The sequence below is a fragment of the Anas acuta genome, chromosome 6 (assembly GCF_963932015.1).
Source record: "Anas acuta chromosome 6, bAnaAcu1.1, whole genome shotgun sequence".
In the NCBI taxonomy this organism is placed as follows: Eukaryota; Metazoa; Chordata; class Aves; order Anseriformes; family Anatidae; genus Anas; species Anas acuta.
This window is the reverse complement of record NC_088984.1, coordinates 13219286-13244501: the sequence shown is the minus strand read 5'-3', so window position 1 is coordinate 13244501 and position 25216 is coordinate 13219286. Positions and strand designations below refer to the sequence as shown.

Genomic DNA, 25216 nt, shown 5'->3' with positions numbered 1-25216 from the left:
TCCCAAAATAAAAGCATTCAGTGTGTCCAGGTGCCTTCTGTGTGGCAGCACCTCTATAACCAGGTGTGCTCCGAGTGCCCATCCAGAGACACAGGCATGTACACCTAAGCCAAGGGCAGAGACATACGGACTATGTGAAATCCAAGATATGGCACTGCTTTTGCTAGAGCCTAGGCTGGATTCACTGCAGACTCAAAAACAGCATTCCCAGCCTTGAGGGAGCTCAGACCTGGTTGTGTGAGAGAGCTCTTCTTTTTCCATGCCTAGGCAGATCTGCCTCCTATGCCTTTACCTGCATATTACCAGGCAGTTAGGTAGACAGATCAACACAAGAATTTCTCCACTCCGTGGCATCTCAGGGACCAGAAGATGACCAGACAAGCAGCTTAAAGCCATTTTCTGTCCTTCATCCCAAATCAGACACCAATGGCATCTGCACATTGCTGCAGCTGGACCTGAGAGCAGCTCTCACAGCACCTTGCCTTCCAGAAGAAGGCACCACAAAGCTCATCTCTGTTTGTGCTCACGTTCATTTCTTGCTCAGAAAGGCAAGCACAATGTGTATGACCTGATTTTTGCAAGCAGTGCAGTGACATCCCTTTGGCTACCTACATGCAGCATGTGTGCAAGCCCTGAAGAGGCTGGACGGGTCTGCAGGCAGACAGGAACCTGGGTTCACAGTGCCAGGAAGAGAAGCAGCAACAAGAAGGCTGACTCCAGGCATTTTGTGCCTCTTCAACTTCTTAATGCAAAATACAGAAAGTCCCTGGAGCAGAGAGCAGAGCTAGGAATGTGGCACTGTCAGGGGAGCGCTGTCATCATGGGCTACGGAGCCAGACTCCTCTTGGCACTTCTGAGTCTTGCTTTTTTCTCTGCACAGCAGCTCTGCTTCAAAGGTGGGGCCAGAGAGCCTCCATTCCCAGCTACCCCACGGCTTCATAGTTAAGGTCAAGGGAAAGCCTAACTTGAATTGACAAGGCAAACGAAACAGTCTCAGGCTGAGGAAAACCACGTCCAGTCTTCATTCTCCCTCCATCAGCAGGATATGGGCAGCCCCCATTTACTTCAGCTGAGGAACTGGTATTTTGGGTGTTGAGCAGATGGAGCACAGGGACCAGCTTGCATTTTGTATTCCTACACCCCAAATCACCCTGCAGAGATATGGAAGAGGTGCCCACGCTGTGAGCAAGAAGAGGCAAGTGATTTGCTTGGTCACTCTGTCACTGGCCTGCCCAGATATGGCCACGCTGCCCCTGGCATGAAAGCTTTTCACAGGGAAAAACACGTGATGGGAAAACAATGGGGCTTTACAAGCCCTTCTGTGCCCTAACTAAATACACAGATGTTATAACACGGAAAACCCGAGTACTTGAATTCTTGCCCTTTCTTTAAGGAAAAAGAAGAGCCTTCAGACGACAGGCTTCCACATCAATACACAAAATAAAGATGTGAACTCTTAAAGGAGCTCATTTTCTAACAAAGGGCAATTATTCAAAGCTTTCTGTTTTCTGTGTTGCAACATCAAAATTTTCCTGGCAGGAAAAAAATCCCCACAACCCAAGACAAAAAAAAAAAAAAAACGCTTTCAAGGTTGCAAAATCCAAGCTATTAAGGGAGGGAAAATACTGTACACACGAAGAATTAAAAAGAATGAAAGTATAAACGATTTATTTCAATGACACTACCCAAAGTTAAAAAAAAAAAAAAAAAAAAGAAAGAAGAGCTGCAAAGCAACCATTCTGCCTTCAAGTCTCAAGTGACCTTTGATCTCCCTTTGGTCTCCTGGCTGAATTGTTCCCAAGCTTCCTGAAGAGAAAAGCAGACGGCCTGTCTTGAGATGAGTAGCAGCAAAAACCCTCTGCAGAAAGAAATGCATGGGAGACGTGGCTCTTGCCACTCTGGGCAGGGAGTGAGAGCCCAGCAGGAGCCCACTTGCTGCTATTCCACAGTGATGCACCAGGACCGGGCAAGTCCAGCCTGATTCAAGAGCATCCAGGGGTTGAGATGGAGAACTGTGGGAAGGAGGGGAAATAAAACCGAGAAGTAAGAAGTAAAACAAACACTCAGCAGTAGGAATACAACTTACGGGCAGTGGGAGTTTTGTCTCAGTGATGCTGGTGGAAGGACAGAAGAGACCACAACCTCATTTTGCCCAGTACATGAGCACAATTCCTTCCTTCACTGGTATCAACAGGCTACTGACAGCTAAGGGGTTAGCCCAATTCATCACCATGCCTAAGCCATGTGTTTGTGGTCATCTCTTCCTCTTCTCTTCATCACCATTTTTTAAATCTGTGTTTGGTTTATGAGCTATAAGGAATTTTGAACCATTGGGAAGTTTTGCCGTACTGAGACACCGCTTTTGGTTTCACACCCAGATTAATAATTCCAGACTGGCACTTTACAGCCACGTCAAAAAACAATCCTCTGCTAATTGCCACGTTAGCCTGCATGCAGAAAGAAGCATGCAAAATTAATGATAGCAACTCGATTGGAGCAACAGTTAATCAAAGCATATTAACCCTGGTCCCCACTTAATTTTGACCTGATGTGCCTACACAGCACCTGCGTGTGAATGCATTTAACCAAGCACATCACTGTGCTGATTTCAGTATGAACAGCAGGGAGTAAATGAAGATAACACATGCAGAGAAAATCGGAGGCTGATCTGAAAGCCTCATTGGGGAGGCAGCAACCTAAAAACAGGGGCTAGCCACAAATGGTGCATCCCTTATCCAAGTTAACTGCCCTCTTCTACTCTATGACACTTGTCCTCCAAACACTGGATCTCAGAAAACTGGCATAAGGCCACCAATAAAGTATTCTGGCACTCAGCACCCAGGGTACTGTTGGACTTGAACACATCAAGTATACATCTCACAATCATTGACTCTTTAATAAGAACATAGATAGAGACCTGCCCATGCCAGAGAGCAAATACATAAAAGAAGAGTTTGGACTCAGGCTTGTCTCCAATGTCTAAGATCTGAAAAAAAAGCAATTACATCTACTTTCAGTGAGAGTTTTCAGCAAAGGGAAAACAAAAAAAACAGTCAAGCACTACATCACACTGCCAGTTAGTGCTATCAAATAAATGTGGGTGGAGGTCTTCATGGAGGGAAGCCAAATGCTTTATGCAAGCTGGCTAGCACAAGTTTTTTTTTTTTCTAAACATAATGCTGGTGCAGATATTACATGCTAGAGATGCTTTGTACAGAACTGCTCAGGCAACAGCCTGGAAGAGGGTGGGCTATATTTTTATTAAGTTGTTGGGTGCCAACATATATTTTATTTTTAAACAATTTCTGCGCACTTAAACTTATGAAGCCCCTCACACAGTTGGTAGTCTCAACTTCTAGAACTAGTTCTTATTTTGGAGGTAGGCAGGGTGAGGCAAACAGGCTTTTGTTTATTCCCTTCCTCCCCCTACCAACAAGCACTGAGAAAAAAAAAAAAGCTGCCCCACACATCAGCTTGTAAAGAATTTAGCCATAAAAGACAACTAGAAGTCCAGAATTTATCATGATGCATCTTTACCCTTCCTATCACGACTGTCCCTAATTTCATGCCTTAAGTGATTCATGCAACCATGTGTTACCACAAGAACAGCTGTTCAAGTATATGGCAATCTCTGAGAATGTCCTAGATCCAAAAAGCCCATGACACAAAGCTGTGGCATAAGACATGTGACAGTCAGTCTTTATGCCCCATTTCTACTGTGAAGATGGTAAAGGCTTACGTGTGTCCATACAAGAATATTGCTGTTATTCTAAAATTCTGATTGTTCAAAAAATTTCAAGAGGCACGAAAGAGAGAGAAGCTGCAGCTTCACCTCTGTGGGTGCAAGAACTCTGAAATTCAGGGATTCCCTGCATGCCATCAAAAGGCACAGATGAATTTGGTTGAGCCCAAGTACAGCCACTGAACCTCATTTGAGCAAATATAAAAAGGCTTTTACATGAAAACGTATGGTTAAGTTCCTACTTGTTGGAAAACCACCTCTTTCCCCAGGTCAGATTTTGATTTTCCTTCTGAATAAACAACGATATCAAGTGTTTAGTGAAGGATGCTTTGTCTTCTAAATAATTTACAAAAAAACAGACTGTTTCAGACATCAATGTGCACAACAGCTGATGCTATTATATCAGACCATGGCAAATACCAGCAAAGATAAAGGCTGCTCATTTTAGAGGGTTGGACTATGGACTAACAAGCAATACATGGGAGAGAATGAATTTCATTTACAACAGAATCTTTAACTTTTTTAATGTAACACTGGTATTTAAAACACAAATTTACACAGGTACGTTATGGGACAGATAACTGAAAGCAAGGATCTCAAGTATCTCTGATATAAGTGACACCATGACAAAAGTTGGCAAGATTAAAGTATGTTTAGAAATACTGAGGTAAAGCTTTTTTTTTTTTTTTTTTTAAGACCCTGGGGGCCATCTGTACTTACTAAATTGCATCTGATATTTCCTTAAAACTAAGACCTCAGTCAGACCAAACTTACAGCCTTCATGGTAAAGCCTGAAACCCTCCATGTTCCATCACTGATGCCAACTTCCAGTTTTTGACCCTGCACACCAATTTTGTGAATGCTGAGACACCAAAGATCTTGAATGCAACAAGAGGCCAGAGGTAGAAGCTTACTGCAAGTCAGACTGAATTTGGTTCAGTTCTGTCAGTGGCCATATACATGTGCTTAGGAAACTAATGTACAAAATATTTGTTTGCTTTATGTACAACCTAATCATCATATAAAGCCAAACAAAACTTGTAGCATTAAGATTGCCCTTAGAGCTCTGGTCAGTCTGTCTCTTGCATGACAGACTGAAGAGTTGCAGTTTTAGGTAATAGAAGGCTTCTTTCTCACATGCAAAAATCAAGTGTTTTGTTTTTTCTTTCTTGTCCCCCTCCCCCTTTTCTTCAGAGAACTAAAAAAATCTTGGTTACATCAGCTCTCCTATCTTCTACCCAACATGTATTTAAATAAAACAGGTAACTAGATATGAGAACGTCATGCCTGAATGATGGGAATTGAGAGGTGCTACAATTCTTCACTGTCAACAGATGACAGTTTTGATTAAGTGATCCTTCTGGTTATAACCCTCATTCAGATACCCTCTTACTGGTATTTCCCAGGGGATAAGCCTAACCACAACGAAACATCAATATCCCTGTGGTATAATTCTGCCACCAGGGATGCCTACCCCAAATGCCATTTGCAGCATGGTGTAACCATGCCCAGACACCTTAGAACTCCATGTTGTGAAGTTCACAGTCGGCAGAGCTGTGGGGAGCTTGTCTTTGAGTGGCATAGCCAGCTACAGCACATCTTCATGCAAACAGCGTAGACACTATGTTAACAGGAAAGGGGGGAGTTTCTCAGCACACAGGTGCAGCAGTTCATCATTACTCAAGAGGAAACAGATTTAACTAGAAGTGATACGCTACTTTTCTTCTTCCTAGTGCTGTTGAAGCATAGCATCCTCCTTAAAGACTGTGTAGGCCACCTATGCTAGGAGGTTGCCACAGTGGCTCACAGCCTGTCCATGCAACCCTATTAAACACTCCTTGCTAAATGCAGAGGACTGAAATAGGCACCCCTTTGTCATTTTGAAGGCTGCCAATACACCACAAATCCAAGTAGCCTGAAAGCCACCATACAAAATGATCTACACACATGTAAGAAACCCACAAGGTTTTCATGCTCTTCAAAAAGCATTTCTGCACAGAACTGGAACCAGAAGCTTTGCTGAAGGTCAGTTACTGCTGCTCACAGGAGAGCTGGCAATAAGATTCCTGGCAGCCCACAGCATGGGAGGGACACAAAAGTGCAATATGCTGTGGAAGACATTGAGGTCTACCTGTGCCCATATTCAGCTAGAATGGAAAAGGAGCCATGAGAGTAGCTTGCTCACCATCAAGGATTGCCCACTGGCCATCTATTTCTGTGTGCTTCAGGTAGGAGTCTTCAATAGTTGGGTCGTAGTCTGGCACAAAAATCTTCTGGAAAAATTGAATGGTGAGAGCACTCTTCCCCACGCCACCATCTCCAACCACCACCAGCTTGTACGTGGGGAGGTTTTCGCTGGGAACGGCACTTGTAGCCATGCTTCCAGGGTGCTAAACCTGCTGGAGAAAGAGACCACCTCTGATCACTCATTAGCAACAAAGAGGGAAACATGCACAAGGCAACTTTTACCTGGTACCTGAGAAGTGAGGATGAACTCCACAACAGGGCACCAGGGGATCTTCTCAGCATTATCTCCTCCATACCCAAATCCGAATTCAAGGTCCTTTTGGCCCTGAGCAGGGCACCTGCCCTCCCCAACAGCTTTGTCATACCCCAGACATGCAGACAGCCCCACTGCTGTGGCTCGTTTACTCCTTCTCCTGTCTAAAGGGATGACTAATTGCCACCAAATGCCTGTGTGCAAGTTTTATCATCTGAGTACCTTTCCTATAGGGCCCAGGCCCACACACCTGTGCCAAAATCACCCTGGGTCAACACAGATGTTGAGTTTCAGATAATTTCCAGTTGCCAGTGACCAAATTCCACTGAGAAACTAGGGCTGTGCTCTTCTTCACTGCTTAAGCCATGGCACAGCAACCACCAGCCAGAGCTCACAGAGCTGTGGTGGTGAAGGAAGCGAGGGTTAGAGGCCTGGCCCCGCTGACAGAAAAATGCCCTTAGCTGCTCTCTTCTCTCTCAGCCTCAAGTCTGAGAAATAAAAACAAGAAACACACAGAGGGCAGCAGGCCAGGAACTACAGGTGTTTTTTGTTTTGCTCTTTTTAAAAAACTGCCCTGGCAGGAAGGCTGGTTTTGTGGCTATGACACAGCCATGGGAGTCAGGAGATCAGCTTCCCCTGCTGTGTGGCCGCACTGCTCCTGTCCCCTGGGGCGACCGCAGAGGAACTGATTCTTCAAGACAGAAGGCAAATTCACTGGGTGCAACTGGACAACAGCACACTCATGTGTGCACAACTGTGCAGAGAAAGGAGAAGAGGCAGCCACCTGCTGCACCGCCTGCTGTAACACTCACACAGCACGGCAGCCACTTTGGATGAGGCGTCTGCAAGACGAAGCCAACCACCGGCACCTGCTCCGATCCATTTGGCCTTGCTTTGTCACCCTTGGCTTTGCACTGCCGGCTCTCACATGGGTCAGGGATGACTGGGGGGGTTGACAAGGACTATTTCAGACACCCAGCCCTTGTGACAGGGCATGCCTGAACAGAGCAGGGCCCAGCTGCGAAACTCAGCCTCCCTGGGTGAGCTGCAAAAGCAAGTGCTTGCTTAGACAGAGCTGCCTGGTCCCTGGCCCTCACTGCTCTTTGAAGGAGTGCGCAACTCATTAACATATTAAATGGGATAATGGGGAAAAAATAATAACAGTCAGAATTGACTGTGCTGGACAGAGTGCTTCACAGCCCCATAAACTGTCAGTGGGGATACAGATCTGGATGCTAAGCCTCCAAAAGCTTGTGTCTCAATAACTGCAGGGCGGGGGGGTTCTAAATTAAGAAGAGTACTGCCCAGCTTTTTCATTCTGAGATCACAGAGAGGTGCTGATGCACTCGTTGCTGCAGGCTGGCCTGGCTCATGCTCAGGAGCTGAGACTGCACGGCACAAGCTGAGCCACCGACCAGTAATGTTTTATTTCAACCTATAGTATAGGAAAAGAAACTTCTGGAAGTCCTTTCAATTTGATATTTTTTTTCAAACAAAACACTGATTCTTCATTTGCAAATAGGGTCATAAACCAACTTGGACTATTTTTCAAACAGTTAAGAACATAATCCCCAAATGGTTTGATATCACACTGAAGAAGGTATCTAACCTCCAAGTTTAGTTCCTTGTTTCTCTAGTCCTCTTCCGCCAAAGCATTATTTCAGTTTAATCCAAATTATTGAACAGTAAAGGCACTTTTCACCCAGAGTGCTTGGGGATCCCCATATTCCTTATCGTATAGTGGAGACCCTACCCTTTAACTAAGGGCTTTTCACAGTCACTTCATAGCTCTGTTAGCAAGCTTTTCCCTCCATTACATATCCAACTTCACATGCACTCAGGCAATCACAGGAAAGGAGGCAAAATAAAAACAGTTGTGAACATTCAAGTTTGAGTTTGTTTTTACTTATGGGAAAGAGATTCTCAGGCCAAAGAAGCTTGTGAAATTCAAGCTGTAATCTAAAATATATCCCTGAAAACATAACAGCATCAGCAGGCAACCCTGAAGCATGCAGTGATACCACTGTTCAAATCATAGCAGAGTCCAAACACAATGAAACATCAATGATTCACTGTGCTGTACACGTATGCATTTTTTGTCCGCAAAGTAGACATGAGAACAAGGTTTCTTTGCTATTTCTTGCCTCTGATTACCACACTATAATCCAACTATTGCCAGCAGGACACAGTTCTGGGAGTTGCATTACCAGCTACAGTCACGGCTCAATGCCAAAAGAGAACCTCCCCCCATTTTTTAATGGAGGGAAAATTCCCTTCTCCTTTCTCCCCAACACCCTGTTATGTATGATAGGAACCCCTTATGCCAGGGTGGCTTCTGCAAATATAAGAATAACTTGTCATACGCATAAACTGTATGTTGTGTAAGTATAATGCCTTGGCCTCTAATTAAGGTCACGTACTGGACATTTCTCCTTGAATCAAATGTGTAGGAACCATTTTAGTTTCTCCTCTAAAAAGAAACCCTGCCAGAGGGACAAAGTGGGTTATCACAGAGGTGAGATTGCTGAGGCTACAAGGAAGTACAAAGACCTCTTGTCCAAGTTGAGACAAGCCAACGTTTTCAGAGCAAGAAGAAACATGACCAAGTCAGCTTGTTTCTGAACTATCTTTGGAGAAATTCTTGAGAATAGCATTTCTGCCACAAGCAACAGCAGCTGGACGGGGAGAAGGACACCAAGCACCAGCTGAGCTCTCACCCACTCTAATTTCAGCTCCTCACCATAATCTTAAGTGAAAGGTTCTTACCCTTGTTTTAGAAAGAGCAAGTGATTTTTCTCATGTTTACAAGATCACACCATCAACAAGCAGTATGCTTGGCTGCATGTTTGCAGGAATCTATGAATTTTCAACTAGGTGTCTCATTTTGGCTTGGAAGACCAAGCTTTCTTTTAGCATCATCCTGCCAGGGTCAGATGATCCTTAGGACTGAGACCTTGTCTAAAAAACTGTCCATCCCCTTCCCCCTCACATTTTACAACAATGTTTTTGCTTTGCCTGTGGCCACGACTTCACCCCTTCTTTATTTACACTGGAGTGCCTAGGAGTCAGTCACCCTGTGCGTCTCCGGATGGGCCGTATGAAAGACCAATTGTTACTCACATGGCAGAGGACAGGCCACAGATGTGAAAACCATACTCGGTTTGTGCACAATTTTGACCTCATCACAAAACCACAAGCTACTGCTCAGCAGACAAGCATTACTTTTCCACTGACATTCAGTACCAGCCCCTTTAACTCCCTCCTAAGAAGCCTTGAGCTTATCTTGAATGAAACCCTTCCCAAAGTACCATGATAATATTTAGTCCACTGTAGCCCCAGTGTTGGACTTTGTCCAACACTCAAAAGGGTCAAATCAGGGCATTTGCTTCCAGAAGTTTTGTTATACTGCATGTCTAAGTTACCTGAGTAGAAGGCAGCCTGTGGAGAACAAGAATGGAACTAGAAAAATAAAACCCAAAAAGTATCAGGCACTGCAATCTAGTTTGTTGACCACAAAAGGCGTATTTTAGGTGATGTCAGCATAAACAGACAAAAACTTCTACCGTAATGACAAAAGGCAGCAAGAGTGAATGTTTCCACATAGCTGTTTCTACTGCATCAGCATCCAGTAGCACAGCAGGGCCCCATCACATGCTACCCAGACATGCCATCCTCAGCGCACTGAGGAAGGTCCCCCGAGGTGATGACAGCCAAACTGCCCTAATCCCTCGAGTATTTGCTATGGAGTGTCCTTGTGCACTCTGAACCCAAAAGACACTCATGTCTGAAGCCAGATAGTCACATCTCACCAGACACCAGCAATGCTCACAGAAATACTCTTCTTTCTACTGAGATAGCATGTACCATGCTCCTAAGTACATAATGCAATAAGGACATAGAAGTCCCATGCTCATAAGTACATACAAGTACGTAACACAAAACCTTCAAAATCCAAGTACTTCCACCCCTCTGTACCTCCATCTGCCCTGAAAAATCAAAGCAAGAAGACAGCTCATGCCTTGACGAGATTATAATCTCAGCCATCCAATAAATCAAACCTTGAAAACAACATATGTCATGTTAATGCTCCTGGAAAGCATTAAACACTCACAAAGGTGCACAGAGCTTCATGCTGGCTGGTTACATGGCTACAGGCAAGTGTACAAGGCTTGGGCTGATTTTCATGCATTTTTGGCAAGAGTACTGACACAGTCCTCCTCAGAAGGGAGCAAGGATAAACGCGTTTGCTATATATCTGATTGAGAAAAATGAAGCGCAGACATTTTTATCTATTGTCTGAATACAAAGCAGCATGTGGTAATACACTAATAAGCTCTGATGATAATCATCTTACAATTTCTACGGTTGTTTATTTTGAAGGAGCCAAGAGAACGATCCATACCCTACGCAGACAAACACTGGCAGGGCTCTGTGCAAGTCACTGGAAGGAGGCCGATTTACATGGCTGCCCTCACACACACCAGCAAGAACCGTGTCCTGCCAGCATAAGCCCATAATGCTGAGGGAGTTGGAAACATGGCCACTGTTGGGTTGGATGGCAAGGAGGAAAAGAAATGGTGACCCCACAGTGCCACCGAAGTTGATGGTGCTCTCTTTTGCAAGAAGGATTTTTTGTCAGGTACAGAGGCAGAGTGAATGGTGTAAAACCCCATTTACCTGTCTGGATGTCTTGGAGCAGCCAAGGGATACGCGAATACTGGTAAGAGAAATTCAGCTTCACTTGTGCAGTTGGGCCACCCAGCCCCACTGGGTCACCACCCCATGGATGCAGTACACCTAACCCCCATCCCCATGGGGAGACTTGCCCTGAATGTAAGAAGGGCAGATCTCAGCTTGTGTAGATCATCATAATTTCCTGCTCATTGGAGCAGAGGTGTGGCCACGTACCACAACAGTGAAATCTACCCCAGATGTTTGACAGTCAATGTGCAAGTGCTCCTGTCCCTGGCTCCAGCTCTGCTCTCCCGGAGGCAGAGCTCCTGGGGCAAAGCCACGACACCAAGTCAACGAGCTCAGAATCAAGCCCTGGCTTCGCAGCAGAGCTTGGTGCAATTAAAGACATCAGCTCCCTGACAGAGAAGCCCAGCATGACAGTGATTTACGGTCTCCATGGCAACACACGACAAATTACTTAATTCTGTTATGAAATCTCAAGAAAGCTGCAGCAGGGTCTGTGTGGGAACGGCCAGCTCCCTCCTCCTCGCTGCAGCTCCCCCAGAACAACTTCAGGGAGCTTGCGGCTGCTATAGGCTGAGATTTCACTTCTGTGTATATATTTGTTGACCAATGAGACCAGCCCATTGCCAAAGGAATCTGTCACTGGTTTGCTTTGGTCCACGGGTAACTTTTCACATAGGCCCTGCCAGAGCTCTGCGTACCTGAAGACACCAACCTCACCTGGGGCCAAGGAAGGCTATCAGCCGCTGATGCAGCCAGCTACTCCTACGGTTGCAATTAATAACTCTTCCTCTAGCCACAACTTACTCGCTTACACCCTTTTACCCAGTCACTTTGCAAGCAGTAGCAGCTCCATGGAATGCCTCCAGGGCTGAAACTCTGCAAGATCTGAACACTTCCCTCTCTGTTCCTCTCGCAGGCTGCAGCCGCACAACCACCATGACACACCCAGAGACGCTAGCCAGGTACCAAAATAGTTCAGCTTTGCATGTTGGATGCAATCCCCCAGACTGGAAGCTACTGAGAACTCTTGAAACATGGGACGTGCCCTTTTCGGAGGTAGCTGTCTCCCTAGAGTCATGCTGATCAGGACTGGGTGAGTTTTAGGAAATTCTCCCTCAAATTGGCTTGAACCCAAACCTTTAAAAGCCAGAGGACTTTCAGGTGTATGAACAATCACCACCAATCGTTATTAAATAAAGATGCTTAACTCCTAGCTAGGTTTCCTCCAGCCTTACAGATTTCCTGCCCAGTCAATGCCTCCAAAAAGATAAGTCTTCAGTGGGAAGTTACTACAGAACAGACCAACTGTGTGGGAAGCCAAAGCTTGACACCCTTTAGCATCAAGTTGCTCAAAGCCCAAGTTATATTTCAACTCTTGGAGGTTTTCTAAGAAGGATCATGCCAGGTAAGAGCGCTCTCAACTCCTACCAGCTTCCAGGAGATCGGATGGAGCCCAGCACCTGGCAAGACCTGCACAGGAAATTACAGGCATTTCGTTTTGGATCAGTGATCAAAGCGTTATCAGATTGCTATTAAAGAAGAGGGTGAAAAAAAAAGTCATAAACCAACTGTTGTTTAAAAATAAAATCCTCAACCCACCCAATCACATCACGTGTTGAATTTTGATTTGGGGGATGTAGCTGCAGCCCTGCAATGGCCTCCCAGATTCTCCTCCAGTATGAAAATGATGTTGTACCCTGAGGGCTGCACTCCCTGAACTCCTCACTGGCTTTCCCTGCCAACTAGACCTTTCTCTTTTTCAACCCAAGATCACATCACCTCCCCCACTGCACAGATGCTGCTCAGATTTACTGTAAGAGAAAGAAAACTCACCGGGGGAGTAATGAACCACTTGAGATTCACACAAAAGGCAGCTAAAGGCAGTAGCTGTCTGATGAATACTTGGTAGTTATTTCAGGAAACGTGGAATTATAGCCTGAACAAATAATAATAATAAAAAGCCACGTCACTGGAAATTGCTTGGGTCGTAGGCGGCCCCCTCTGTTCCCCCCCTCCAGAAATTCTTGAGCAATAAGAAGGAGCCCTTGCAGTAACGCTGAGCTCTGACAAATGGCAGCAGCTTTCCCTTGGCCAGGCTGGGCTTGGGGCTCACTTGTATTTACCTTTAAGCATGTGCTTGCTGCTGTTCTGTATGCAAATGCCGCACAGCACATGTCAGTCACATTGATGAATGTCATCCCAAACAGCTCCACTTCCCTCCCCCAGCTCCTCCTCCACCTCCCACAACAACTCCATTAACCTTCAGCGTGTTCCTCTTGGTGATTTAGTGCCCTTTTCAAAGCATGTTAGATTCCTGTCACTCTGACAAGTCAGCAGTCAGACGAAGAGGCCAGATTCATATTCCATATAAATAAATAAGACCACGAGTTGGATTTGGGTCATCTCTACAGTTGCAGCACTGCCGCCAGCAGTTCTGTAGGAGAACCCAGATACGTGAGGTGTGAGCCATTCCCTCTTCTCTCAGACCAGGATTAACACTACAGTTTCCAGTCTAGAGGTGTCCACCTGAGGCTGTTCCAACCCTTCAGCTAAGATGTGAGATGAGTGCATCCCTGCCCATCAGGCTGGGGCCTGACAAAGCAGATGGCTCAGCTGCTTTTACTTCCATCGCTTCTTGGGTATTTAAGTCCAGCATCCCTTTCCTTACTCTTATTTCCAAAGCTCTCGGGAGACATCGGGGGATGACAGATTCCTGTACTACTCTTGCAAATTCTTTGCTAGTGAGGCCAGGAATGCCTCTCCTATGTTATCATGGAAACGATGAAGCTGACCTAAACATACTGTAGCAAAAAGAATCAGATAGCCAAGATGTTACCCTGCCCTGCCCAGCTAGAGATAACACAAAAGAACAAATTTGCAGTGGAGGAAGCGGCTTCAAATTCCAATAGCTGCCCTTCCTGCTAGCACAATCCCTGGAAATGGGCAGCTTCCCTCTTACACATCCCAGCCTGCTGACACACCAATAAAAAGACCCCAAATCCACTGCCCTGGATGGTTTCACTGCTCGGCGAGGTTTCCCAAGCAGTAGCCCATGCAGCACGGCAGCTCTCGGTTTCTCTGCTGCCCACACATGGCTTGCAGCGAACCAGGTGATGCAGCCAGAGGTGCACGACCCGGGCTGGAGGAAACAGCTCTGGTGCCAAAAGTTCATATATCAGAACTGTGTAGGAACCCTGAGCAGTGCCAGAAACTGCCCAGCATGGACAGTCTTTGCTGCTCCACCCTGCATTCCTCACCACGGTCCTGCAGCCCTCTGCCAAAACAAGGGGTGCTTGACAGATGGCCTTGGCCTGTCCTCCCTCTGCTCCTCAGAACTAGCGGTGAGCTACAGAGCAGTGCAGATTTGGTTGCACCACTTCTATACCACAGGGCAGGCTGTGTAGGGAGGGCTCCATCCATTGTCTCAAGCTCCTGGATTGTGGACGGCCCTCCTGGTTCCCCACAGCTCATTTAACACTCATTTATAGGTAGAGAAGAGCATGGCATGCGTTAGTCTGTGATGAGGAAGGTTGAGAATGGCTTTGTCAACACAGACTTCAGAAGATGAAGGAGCAGCCACCTCCTATCACCTCCCAGGTTTATACAAATAGGCAGTTGGCAGATTTCAGACAGATTTTAATGACTATAGACCCCAGAACCACATGTGAGGCTATTTGCTAGGCATTTCCCAGGTCTGTGTCATTACTCTGCCACTAATACAAACTTATGGTCCAGAGATGAGATCCCAAATCCATTATAATATTTTTCCAGTCCCATTATAATGTGTACCCAGAGCAGGTGCCTCTTATTTATGTACAATATGCTTAGGAGGCAACTCCGTACTTCACAAATCCAGTGGGCTTGTTTGGAGGGGTTTGGGCAGACCTTGGGACTGGCCTCCAATGCTGTGGGTGCAAATGTGGGGACGCAGGGCAGCAGCACCATCAGCCCTTTGGAAGGGAAATGCCATGGTCCCAGCCTGTGCTGCTTGGTGGCTATGCTTCCCTGTTGGGCATTCAAGTTTCTTTTCAAGTATCCACCATTGAGTGGACAATTCCACATATTGGAGAGCAGTAGCCAAAAACCAACATAGCTTTGATAACACCCTATGGGGGCAGCTGACCCAACTTCAGACTCCTATGGCCACCCCCAGTTCCAGCGAAGACTTGCATCAGGGCACTTTAAGCCTGTTCCTTCTATGCTCAGCCTGAAGTCTCTGCCTCGAGTTTTAAGTTATTCAATTTGCTGCAGTGTGGGAGGGTTTATATGTACATTCATTAACACTTCCATTATGCCCCGTGGTTTGGCAGGTGGTGCTGCATTATGGATTTAAACTGTGCCAGCAAGCGAGTCTACAGCACTTCACTGGATTAACACGCTATGGAAAATTGTACCTCAAATGTGTTCTGTACTGTCTTGAAGCACCTCAGATGAGCAAGGCAACAGCAGGACTCCACCACCACCTCTGTGCAATCACATCAGAAACTCACTTGCAATCTAAGGAAAAGATAACTCGGCTCAAAAATCAATTGCCGTTTGGATGTAAAAAAAAAGATAAAACCATAAAGCAAGAGCAGAATCTCTCCCCAGCTAAAGGAAAAGGGAGAGACACACCCTCTGCTGCCATCGCCACAAAGCATCTTTCACACAAACAATAACATTTGCTTCTGCACTACAAACAGGTTCAGGTTCTAACATTTGCATCAAGGAAACATAGCACACGTGGTCAGGCCCATTTCAGAAGTCAGCCTCCAGGGTACTCAGCCCTGCCCCACACCAAAGATGATGTCTTCTGTCTAGTCAGAAATAGCAGATTTCCAGAAACTTCAGACAGACCCCCAATGGGACCGCTGTCCTGGAGGGATGAGATGTGCAGGGCTACACTCCCTCCCCACAGGGACCCAGAGCGCAAACACAGCATTCAGTGTTGGCAAAGGGGAGGATAAGGACCTGTGATGGGACAAGAGGATAAAACTGATACCATCACATTTCACATCATTTACTGGGGCTGGACACACTCATTTTTCTTTAAATGCAAGTGGCACTATGTGCAGCTATAGGTGCAACATACAGAGCACTAACTCCCATATGCATAGAGGATTTCTGCTTTACCCATGCAATGAGAAGAGTCACTTCATGAGCAAAACCATGAACAAACCAAAGTAACTGGACAAAGTTTGAGCCTAAACACAAGGTAGTCTCATGTGCCATTCCTGTGCCTGCACAGTGCCACTATTTGTGAACACCATGACAAGAGATTGACAGCCTTAGTCTTGACAACTCAAGCACAGCTCTTGTGCACCATATTTTAAATATCAAGCTCAAAGAAAGAACAAGAAATTGGGATTTGACACTTTCTTGAAGGGTTGGATTCTCCCTACAGGAGATTTGTTCCACAACGGGGTCGTTTTCATATGCTCCAGTACATTCAAGGACACTGGAGAAGAAAAAAACTTGATCAGAAAGATAACCGTAGATATCCTTATGTCTTATCTTGACCTCGTGAGCTATAACGTAACACGAGATGGGTTACCCTGACGGTGCCTTGACATGTTCCTGCATATAAAATTATCTCTACACAGAAGCATAGATAGAGACAGCATGGATCACAGCCACTTGGAGGGGAAAAAAAACAGCCCCAAAGCATTAAGGGCTGGTAAGGGACAAGATTACTTTCATCCTGCCACAGCATGTTTCAATTTAACCACTGCATCTCTCAGCACTTTTGGTTCGTATCCTTTTACCACACAGAGACACAAGCTTGGTACACACCCAGCTTTAGGAAGGGGAAACGATATTTTGGGTCATCAGCTCCACCCGCCCCAATCGACAGAGCTTTCGAAGAGCATGGGTCTGACACAGGACCGACAGCACAGCAGTCTGGGGTCAGGACAGCCTGCAGGGCATAAGGTCAGGGGCATTTAGGGAGCTTACTGGTGACATGAGGTTTTGTCAGCGAGGGCCCCCCTGCTACTGCAAGCAGGGGCACCCTGTGTGGGGACAGCGGCAGGCGGCCCTGCACCACCTCAGCCATTTCCACACCTGCCAGCCCAGCTCCCTCCCACCTCTCAGCTAGATCTGTCCCTCTCTTTACAAGCCTTCCCGAGCCCACACGAACTGTAACTATTGTTATTTTCCCTCCTTCTTTCCCCCACCACCGGAAATGGATGAGGCAATCTGACCTCCACACCAGAGAATTGCTCCCAGCGCTTCATGCAGTGAAAGGATTTCTTCTGACACAGCACAAAAGTAAACAGATGCTTCAATGCAGCGTACACCCGAAAACACAGCTTTTCTCCGTCGCTTTGCCAGCCTAGCATTGATTCCCATATTCTTGCGAGGCTGGTATGTAAACAACAGGGAGTGACTTGCTGTGCTCTGGAGGCCTTGGAAAAAGAGTTGTATTTCTCTGCCTGCCTGGACCCAGTAAGTCACCCTCCTGAGGTTCAGACAGTTTGAGGTCCCTCATTTAAAAATCCAAGGAATGAAAGTGTCTTGCTGGAGATCTTTACTAACACAGAAGTGGATTGAAACTTCTGTTATTTAATTATTCAAATCCCAGGTGCTTAATTAGACAGACTTGCTATACTGCAAAAAGAATAAGAAATTACGTATTCCCTTACAAAGTCTTTCATGTTCATCAGTGAAGTTTGCTATGTCCCACATATATTCAGTGCAAGTCAGACTTCTGAAAATGGTCTTAATACTCCATAGGTAAATCTTGTAACAAAATACTCACAGAAGAGAGGCGATACAGCATCCTATGAGCATCTCGGTGCCACACTAAGCCATTTTGCAGAGGAAATGATGCTCAGAAGAACATTTTACCACAGTGTTACAGATCTTTTCAGACTGGATCAAAATCCAGAAAAGCAAATGGTCCATTCTGCTCCTTATGCTTGCATCTGTGTCTGCTTGCAGATCGAATTTGAAAACATTCACAGCTTTTGAGCACGTGGAGAAGACAGAAGTCCTTCCCAGTATTCTGCCCTTGAGCTACGAAGCATTTTCTGAGGGAAGATCTGCAAGCACTCATCTGAGTCCATCTCATCACTATGGCTCATCATAATCTTCAGACCTTTCACCTAGAGCTACAATCCTTCACCAATTACCAGCAAGGTCTCTTCAGGTAGAAAAGAAGCACGGTGTGCAAAGGATGGGCTGAGGTGATACCTGACTTTTTTCCAAGGATGATTACATCTGATACAAATTCTGGTTACAGAAGTACCTGTGAGATCATATGCTACTCTGAGAGCTAGGATGCCAATTGTTGATGTTGCATTGCTGTTTCACGAGAACAATTTTCAACAGTTTGGGGTTTTCCAGAGCACTGGGGCATGTCTCCTCCTCCTCTGAGGTTCACCGTAGATTCTTGCTCTCACCAGAAGCCAGCAGACATCAAACCAACCTCCAGTCTGCATATCAGCAGTGACCAGTCCTGAACCAAAGGAATTCCTTCAGCAATTTGCCCCTTCCTGGTTTATCACTGGCTCTGAGTACCCTCAAGGACTCCTTCTGGGATTGAGCACTGGGTACTGGGTAGCTTTTCCTTTAAGTCCCACTTCACAGTAGATGTCCCCCACCCCTCCAGTCTTGCACTTGCACTGGGGACACTAATACCAAGTATTACACAAGACATCAGTTGCATCCTTTCTGAAGATCACAATCTCTACCTAGTTACCAGCTGCCTATGCAGACTACTCATGAGTTATCCGGATACATTAAGTGCAGATGACAGATCTGATAACACAGTGCCTGGATGTGCCTAAAAGATTAAATTCTGTGTGCTTTTTAAATTTTATGTACTTTTTCTCATTCCATACCTTTTTTTTTTTTTGAATCTGTGTCACAACAACCAACGGTTAAAGGAGCTTTTATCCCAGGTTCACAACTTGCTGAAGAAAATTCTCTAAATGCTCGTTTGGTGTGACTGGGTGCCTTGAGACGCGCTACAACGGATGCTTTAGTAGCCCTTGGAGTGGGGAGGTCAGTTCAAGAAAAAATGAATGGGGTTCCCACTATGCCAGTGTCCATCATCATCCTTTTAAATTGTGTTAGGTGGGTCTGTGTTCCAGACACCATATATCACATTTGCTATTGCTACCAACCATGCAAATGACAGATCCCTACTCAAAAGCTTTTCAACCTTTCTTTCCATTGCAGGATGAGCAAGGATTTTTCCACAAACCAAAACCAGCCTTATGGCATTACAGCCTTCTCTCTTTTCCAGCATAACCCTCAAAAACGTACTGAAGGAAGCTTAAACATTTTGACACTGATATGACAGATTTTAAAAAAGCAAAACAAAAAGCCCAGTAAATCCAAAAAGATTCCACTTCAATTGTTGTTTTCTGCTCAGTTCTGCAACTCTTCCTCTCAAATAAGAGAGTAAACCAGAGGAGCTGCAGAGCACCTTGTTGTTACCAAATCTGCATTTTCTAGGCACACCGTGCTGCCTGGATTTGTTCACACAGTTTGGTGCAGTGAGTAACCCTATTTTCTGTTCTGGGTAGGCCAAGAAAAGAAGTCTCAGTCCCTGAGTCTCCTCTACCTGCAGCTGGAGCTGAGCCACACTGGCAGGCACACTCTTGGAAAGCTGAATTTAGTGGCACTCTCCAACAGACCAGTATTTCATTAAGATTAAGAGGCTTTTTTTGTTGTTGTTAAAAAAGAAAGAACTCATGCACTTCATAATTAAATGTAAGCTAACTGAATTAGTGTCATGACAGGCATGCATAAAAGAAAGCATCTGAGCCCTGGCACCCCTGTGCCCCCAGCAGGCTCTGAGAGGAGAGCAGCCTGTGCTGCAGCAGAACCCAGCCTTATTGCTTTGGCATTCCAGCTCTTGTACAGGTGCAGGCAGTGGCCAAGACGTGCCCAGGCTCTGCCTGCTCCCACTCAGGGTCCAGGTTCCAGCTTGTGCCATAGGCATCGCCTGAGGCACACAGGGACATCCCACTGCTGACCACCCACAACCATGACTTCCCAGCAGAGCAGCAGCAACCTCTGCTCAGCTGCTCCAGGCACAGCCCTGCAACTCACACCCAAGTGCAGGGAAGCTGACAGCACCGAGCGGTTCCAGAGTTTTCAAGGAGAGTACTTCACTGTAAGCAGCACCGGGTATGTGATAGGGCCCCAGAGCAAGGCACTGCATGACTTAAGGCTGACTTCATCAGGCTTCAGCTTGATGCTTAAATCCTCTAGGTACTTCACAAGACTGTTACTCAACTCCTGCTGCCTTCAGCCTCACAACTAGACGACAAATACTGAGCATCAGCACAGCTCTCCATGACTCATTCTTTTCTCCTTTTTAAATATAGCATCCTATAAATGTGAATGCATTCAGAGAATTAAAACTCATATTGTTACTGTTCACCATGCAACCAAAACAGAAGATTCCAGCTTTACATCAGCTTCCTTCCCCCCGCACAAAACACTTTGGAGCTCCTTGCAAGGCTAAGATGGAGTGAAGGCAGACGTCCTCTGCCTAGGAGCCCAGGCAGCCCAGCGACACAGCACTGTGGCAGCAGCTGGGCAAACGGCTTCAAAGCCAGCCCAGCCGCTTACATCAACTCTATCCAAAAGGGGACACCAGCAGAATTGGCCCTGAGCACAGGAAAAATTGATTTGTCCAGAGGAACAAAGTTTTGATAGCTGTGAGGCAGCTTGTGCCAGAATCAGAGAAGCTGGGCTCACTGAAGCAGCAGGTGACAGCTCCAGCTAGGGGATGTTCCCTGCTCCCCACCTCGCCCCAGACACACATCTTCTCCCTCCCTGCCTGCCAGGCTTGACCTTTCCTCCTTAGGAGATAAACCCCACCTTGTCCAGCTGAGGAAATGTCCCAGACTGCCTCAGAAGCATCAAGGAAGAATCAAATGGGTAGAGTATGGACCAAAGCTTGGTGGTTTTCAGTGGAATTGAGATCCAGTCTCAGCACCCTCCTGCAGACTTCTGTGTACAATCCCGTGCGCTGTGTTTAGCTTCAGCAAATGCTCCAGTTCCCCAGCTGCAGAAGTGAGATAAATAGCAGGTCTCTATCTCACAGGTATGTTGCAAAAATAAATAGATTTTGTTACTAGTGTTCCAGGAATGCTTTAAAAAACTGCACCACAAGTACCAAGAGTAATCCATCACTGCTGAAAAAGAAACCTAAGACTGAAAGCAAATTAAGTCTTAACAACGCAAACATAAATACTAGAGTACGGAAGACTTTTCTCAGTTTATCTGTTGCTCTGATAACTGTGTTTATCCTGGTGACTTGAACTGTTTCCATCGCATGCTGTTTGAATTCGGTGCACCAAGTAGCATCTGAAGAAATGCATGCTTTACTGTCTACAGCGATTGCCAAGATATCTGCCATCCTTTAGCTGTCCTAAAGATGCATTAGAAAATATGTATCTTTATCCATCCTGCTGTCAGGTGACAGAACATACAAGAGAAGTCCAATTTGCAAAAATGTAAGATTACCCATGAGAATTTATTTTCCTCAGTAATCTAATCCTTACTTCAAGCTCCTTAGTTAATATCTGAAATAAGTAGAGTGGCAGAGCTGCCACACTTGTACCAGAAACTGACGTTTTCAAAGACATGATAACAGAAGCCCTTTCTTAAACTTTCAGGAGTATGTGTGGCTTAGAAAGCTGATTCCTATTTAAAATAATGACTAAGACTCTCAGGAATCCAACTCCCAAAGTCACACAGGTAGTTTTGAATATGTTACCCTTTTAGAGTAATTATGCTATCAAAGTTCCAGTCAAAAGCTGATGAGCGTTACTAATATATGCCGATGAGTGAGCTTGTACGTGAAAGACCTTCTTGCTTTATTTACACTCCAGTAAATCAGAAAGCAAACCAAGACTTACTTTAACATACAAGAGCAGCAGACTTGACTCCAGGACACAGCAAGGTTAACCCACACCCAGGGAGCAGGTTTATGGCAAACTTGTTCTGAGCTGATGCAGTTTTTACTCATTTTTTGCTGTAGATGATGGAAGCTTGCAGTAGTTGCCTAGCCTTCAGTGGCCAGACATCAGTCACTACATCAACCAGCAAGCTGGTCCAGCATGTCTGATCACTACTAGTTACCATTCAGATGTGAAACAGTCCCCAGCAACACTCATCTCTGGACCCTGAGCTAGGCAGATGCATTCAGGAGCTGGCTGGGAGACAGAGCAATAACCAAACATGGAGAACACTGCTCAGCAAGCCAGTTGGGGGTATTCCCCCCATATTTGGGAAAACACAACTGTTTTCCCCTCCACAAAATAAGATGCCCACATTTTTTTTTTTTTTTTTACAACTTTAAGCTTAGCAAGTTAATATAGGAACTGTTGTACATTCAAAAGATTAGCTTTTTATGAAATTACGTGGAATTTGGAGCCACAAAGAAGGGGTAGACAGTGGAGGAGGGTGAAGGGTGAGATGGTGAAGAAAGATAAAACCATTTCTACCACACCACACAAAGTTATGTCTTTGGTACAACATTCTTTCCAGAAGCAGACCTTCAGAAAAAGAACAGGCATGGCAAGACAAGCAGTATGTTATCTGGGAGAAGGTGAAGGGGAGTCAGCATACTTTTCAAGTTGCTCTACACTAGTTGTAAAAAAAAAAAAAAAAAGTAAAAAAGTAGTTTGAGATTTCAATCTCGAGCCCATCAACAGCAAATTCTCAGAGACAAACACAAACAAAAAAGGTCAGTATTTAGCCAAAAATTAATAAGCAGCTTTATTTGTAGAAGCAATTCTGCTGACCATTTCTGGCCAGAATATAAGCAGCAGAATGGAGATTTCAGTCCCAGAGTATCTCAGATACAGAGATGCCTTCTTTAGTATCTCAGCATTTGCTACATTTATGCTCCCAAAACACCCCACAAAGAACAAAACTACTGCATTAGAAAGAAGAAAAGTGGGTCCAATGAGAGGCAGATTCACAGTTCCAGATATCCATGTATAAGGGTACGAGATCTCAGCCTACCTGCCCCCAAAGGCAGTCTGTGACAGAGAAGGCATCTGGAGGCAGGTTTCCCACCTCCCCACCTAGCCCTGAACCAAGGGACTGCTCTCTCTGATGAAACCTGTACAGCATTAGCCACCACTTACTGCAGAAGCAGTGTCTGAAGCAGTAAAGCTGGTTGGAGGGTCAGCAGTAAGTACTACAAACTGCTTAAAAAAAAAAAAGTTCCCCAAACCTACCCCCACCTCTTCCCTCAATGATGACTTCAGTAGATATATTTTTGTATAATTATTTCATCATCTAGGAGCAGGTGGCCAGTTTGCCATCTCTGTGCAAGATTTCCATATGCATTACTCCTCCGCTGACATTTTCTCATACATACATGCATGGATCAGCAATTGCTCCGCTACATTTTCAAACAGAAAATAAGAGTCATAAATCTCAAAAAAAAAAAAAAATCCAAGCCAAGAAATCCAGCCTCCTAAGATACAGCTGCTCATTTCTTCCCTCTGTTCAGAAAGAGCCAGTCGTGGCTTACTGCAGATGTCACTGAAGTTGATGGACTTGCTCTGGATTTACATTAGGAACACTCAGGATATGACCCACTGCACTGTTGGACTTTCACTTCCCTATGCAAAAAAATACATCCAGTGACATTCAAATAGAGTAAACAGCCAGTACACTTCTCCCCACTAACTTCTATCAAGTCCCTTCTGTAGGCAACAGGAAGATGCAACAACTCCACCAAGGAGCAGGCTAATGTTCCTCCCATCTGCCAGTCCCACGCTTGTTCTGTTTTTACTTGGACCAAATCCTCCCAACCCCTTCTGCTTTACATTTTATTAAATTTGGATGTCTCGCACACCAAGAATAATATCATTGATTTTTGAAAGGTCACTTTCAAGGCACATTTCCATATCTGTTAAGACCACTTCTCTTCCTCAACCCTGTCTACGGCAGTATCTTGAAAGCCTGAAAATGAATTCCGTATTTTCCATATTCAGTCTGTCCCCTCAGCCCTGATCTACTTATTTGTGGCAGTGAGGCTTATGCAAATACCAGTCTCTTGTGCCTCTTCGTTCTTGTGGACCAATGTTACTAGCCAGAGCTCGAGTCCCCTCTGCGCTCAGGGCTGCACATTGCCACACTAAGGTGCAATCCTCCCTCCTCCAGCCTACACAGGTAAGGGATGTAAAGGGAGGTGCAGTTGCACACAAGTTACAACACTGAGGCAAGGACAAGAGCAGCTCCCACACACAGTGGCAGCACACCACACCACAGCCCCAGCACAGACACAGGGACTGAGCAAGACAGGAGTGACAGCATTGCAGAGCAAATAAACCAGCCAAATCCAAATAAAGACTGGTCCAGTTGAAGTCTAGATCCTAAAGCTTTCATAGAGCAGACTAACTCATCCTAACGAATTGCCTGACCTGCACGCAACAGGTCAGCAGGGGAACGTGGCTTTGCAAGCAGGAGAGGTGCGTAGAGACTCCTGGCTTGAATCCAGCCATACAGAGGAATTTCACACCCAAAGAGGGAAGACAAAAAAAAAAAAAAGGCAGAAACAAAGCCAAACAGCTTTCCTTAAGAAGCCCTGCAAACTTAAGAGCAGAACAGAGCAGAGCTTGTGCTGTGCTGGTCCCAACAGTGAAACACCCCCAGGCAGCCAGCAACAGCACATGATGCAAGCTGAAGGGCCACACAGGTCTCGGTACAGGACACGATGCCAGTACCGGCTAAAGAAGAGCACTAAGGAACCACAGCACGATGGCAGCAATGGTAATGGCTCATCATCATTTGTCCTATACTCACTTATCCTCACAGTGCCCTCATGTACTGCTTTGCCAATGACAACACGAGCTCAGGTATAGGGCTGCTCCTCCTCCTGCTGCTGCTGCTTCCAGTCCTGAAATACCAGCAGGTCTCTATCATGTGCCAAAGGTGGTGTGGGAGAAGGAAAGAAGTGCTCTCTACTGTCAGAATATGCAGTTTTATTCCTTCTTCTTGTTAGCCTCAGTTCAAGAAAAAAAAAAAAAAGCAACCAACAAAGGACAAAAAAAGAAAAGCCACCACCCAACCCAACACACAAACACACACAAACCTCAAAGAACTCTCCCCATGAAAAATGCAAGCTTTGTTTCTGTAATTCTTAGTTCCTCTACAAAGAATCTTGAGCTGGTAAAAACACCCACCAAAAACTTCAGTAAACAGTAACCGCCTTTCGCATCAATTCTGAAAACAAATGCTGGGCCAGCTCCGATCCTGCTGCAGCTGCTCTGATTTGGGAGTCATGCTAGTGGGGTGCTTGGCCCTCTGCA

At 45.6% G+C, this 25216-nt stretch overlaps 1 protein-coding gene across 9 annotated transcripts in view; it reads right to left on the bottom strand.

Annotated features, from left to right (window-relative positions):
• Positions 1 to 25216, bottom strand: part of MRAS (muscle RAS oncogene homolog) — a 40736-nt gene that overhangs the window by 13141 nt on the left and 2379 nt on the right. For 5 of the 9 annotated variants that reach the window (XM_068687424.1, XM_068687421.1, XM_068687430.1 and 2 more), the window contains one exon: positions 5928 to 6141. In XM_068687424.1, coding sequence (XP_068543525.1) covers positions 5928 to 6120 — 193 coding nt within the window. In that variant the 5' untranslated portion in view covers positions 6121 to 6141. Of the gene's footprint in view, positions 1 to 5927; positions 6142 to 12776; positions 12880 to 25216 lie in introns of all 9 variants that reach the window. The other 4 variants (XM_068687425.1, XM_068687431.1, XM_068687428.1 and 1 more) reach the window with 3 other exon arrangements.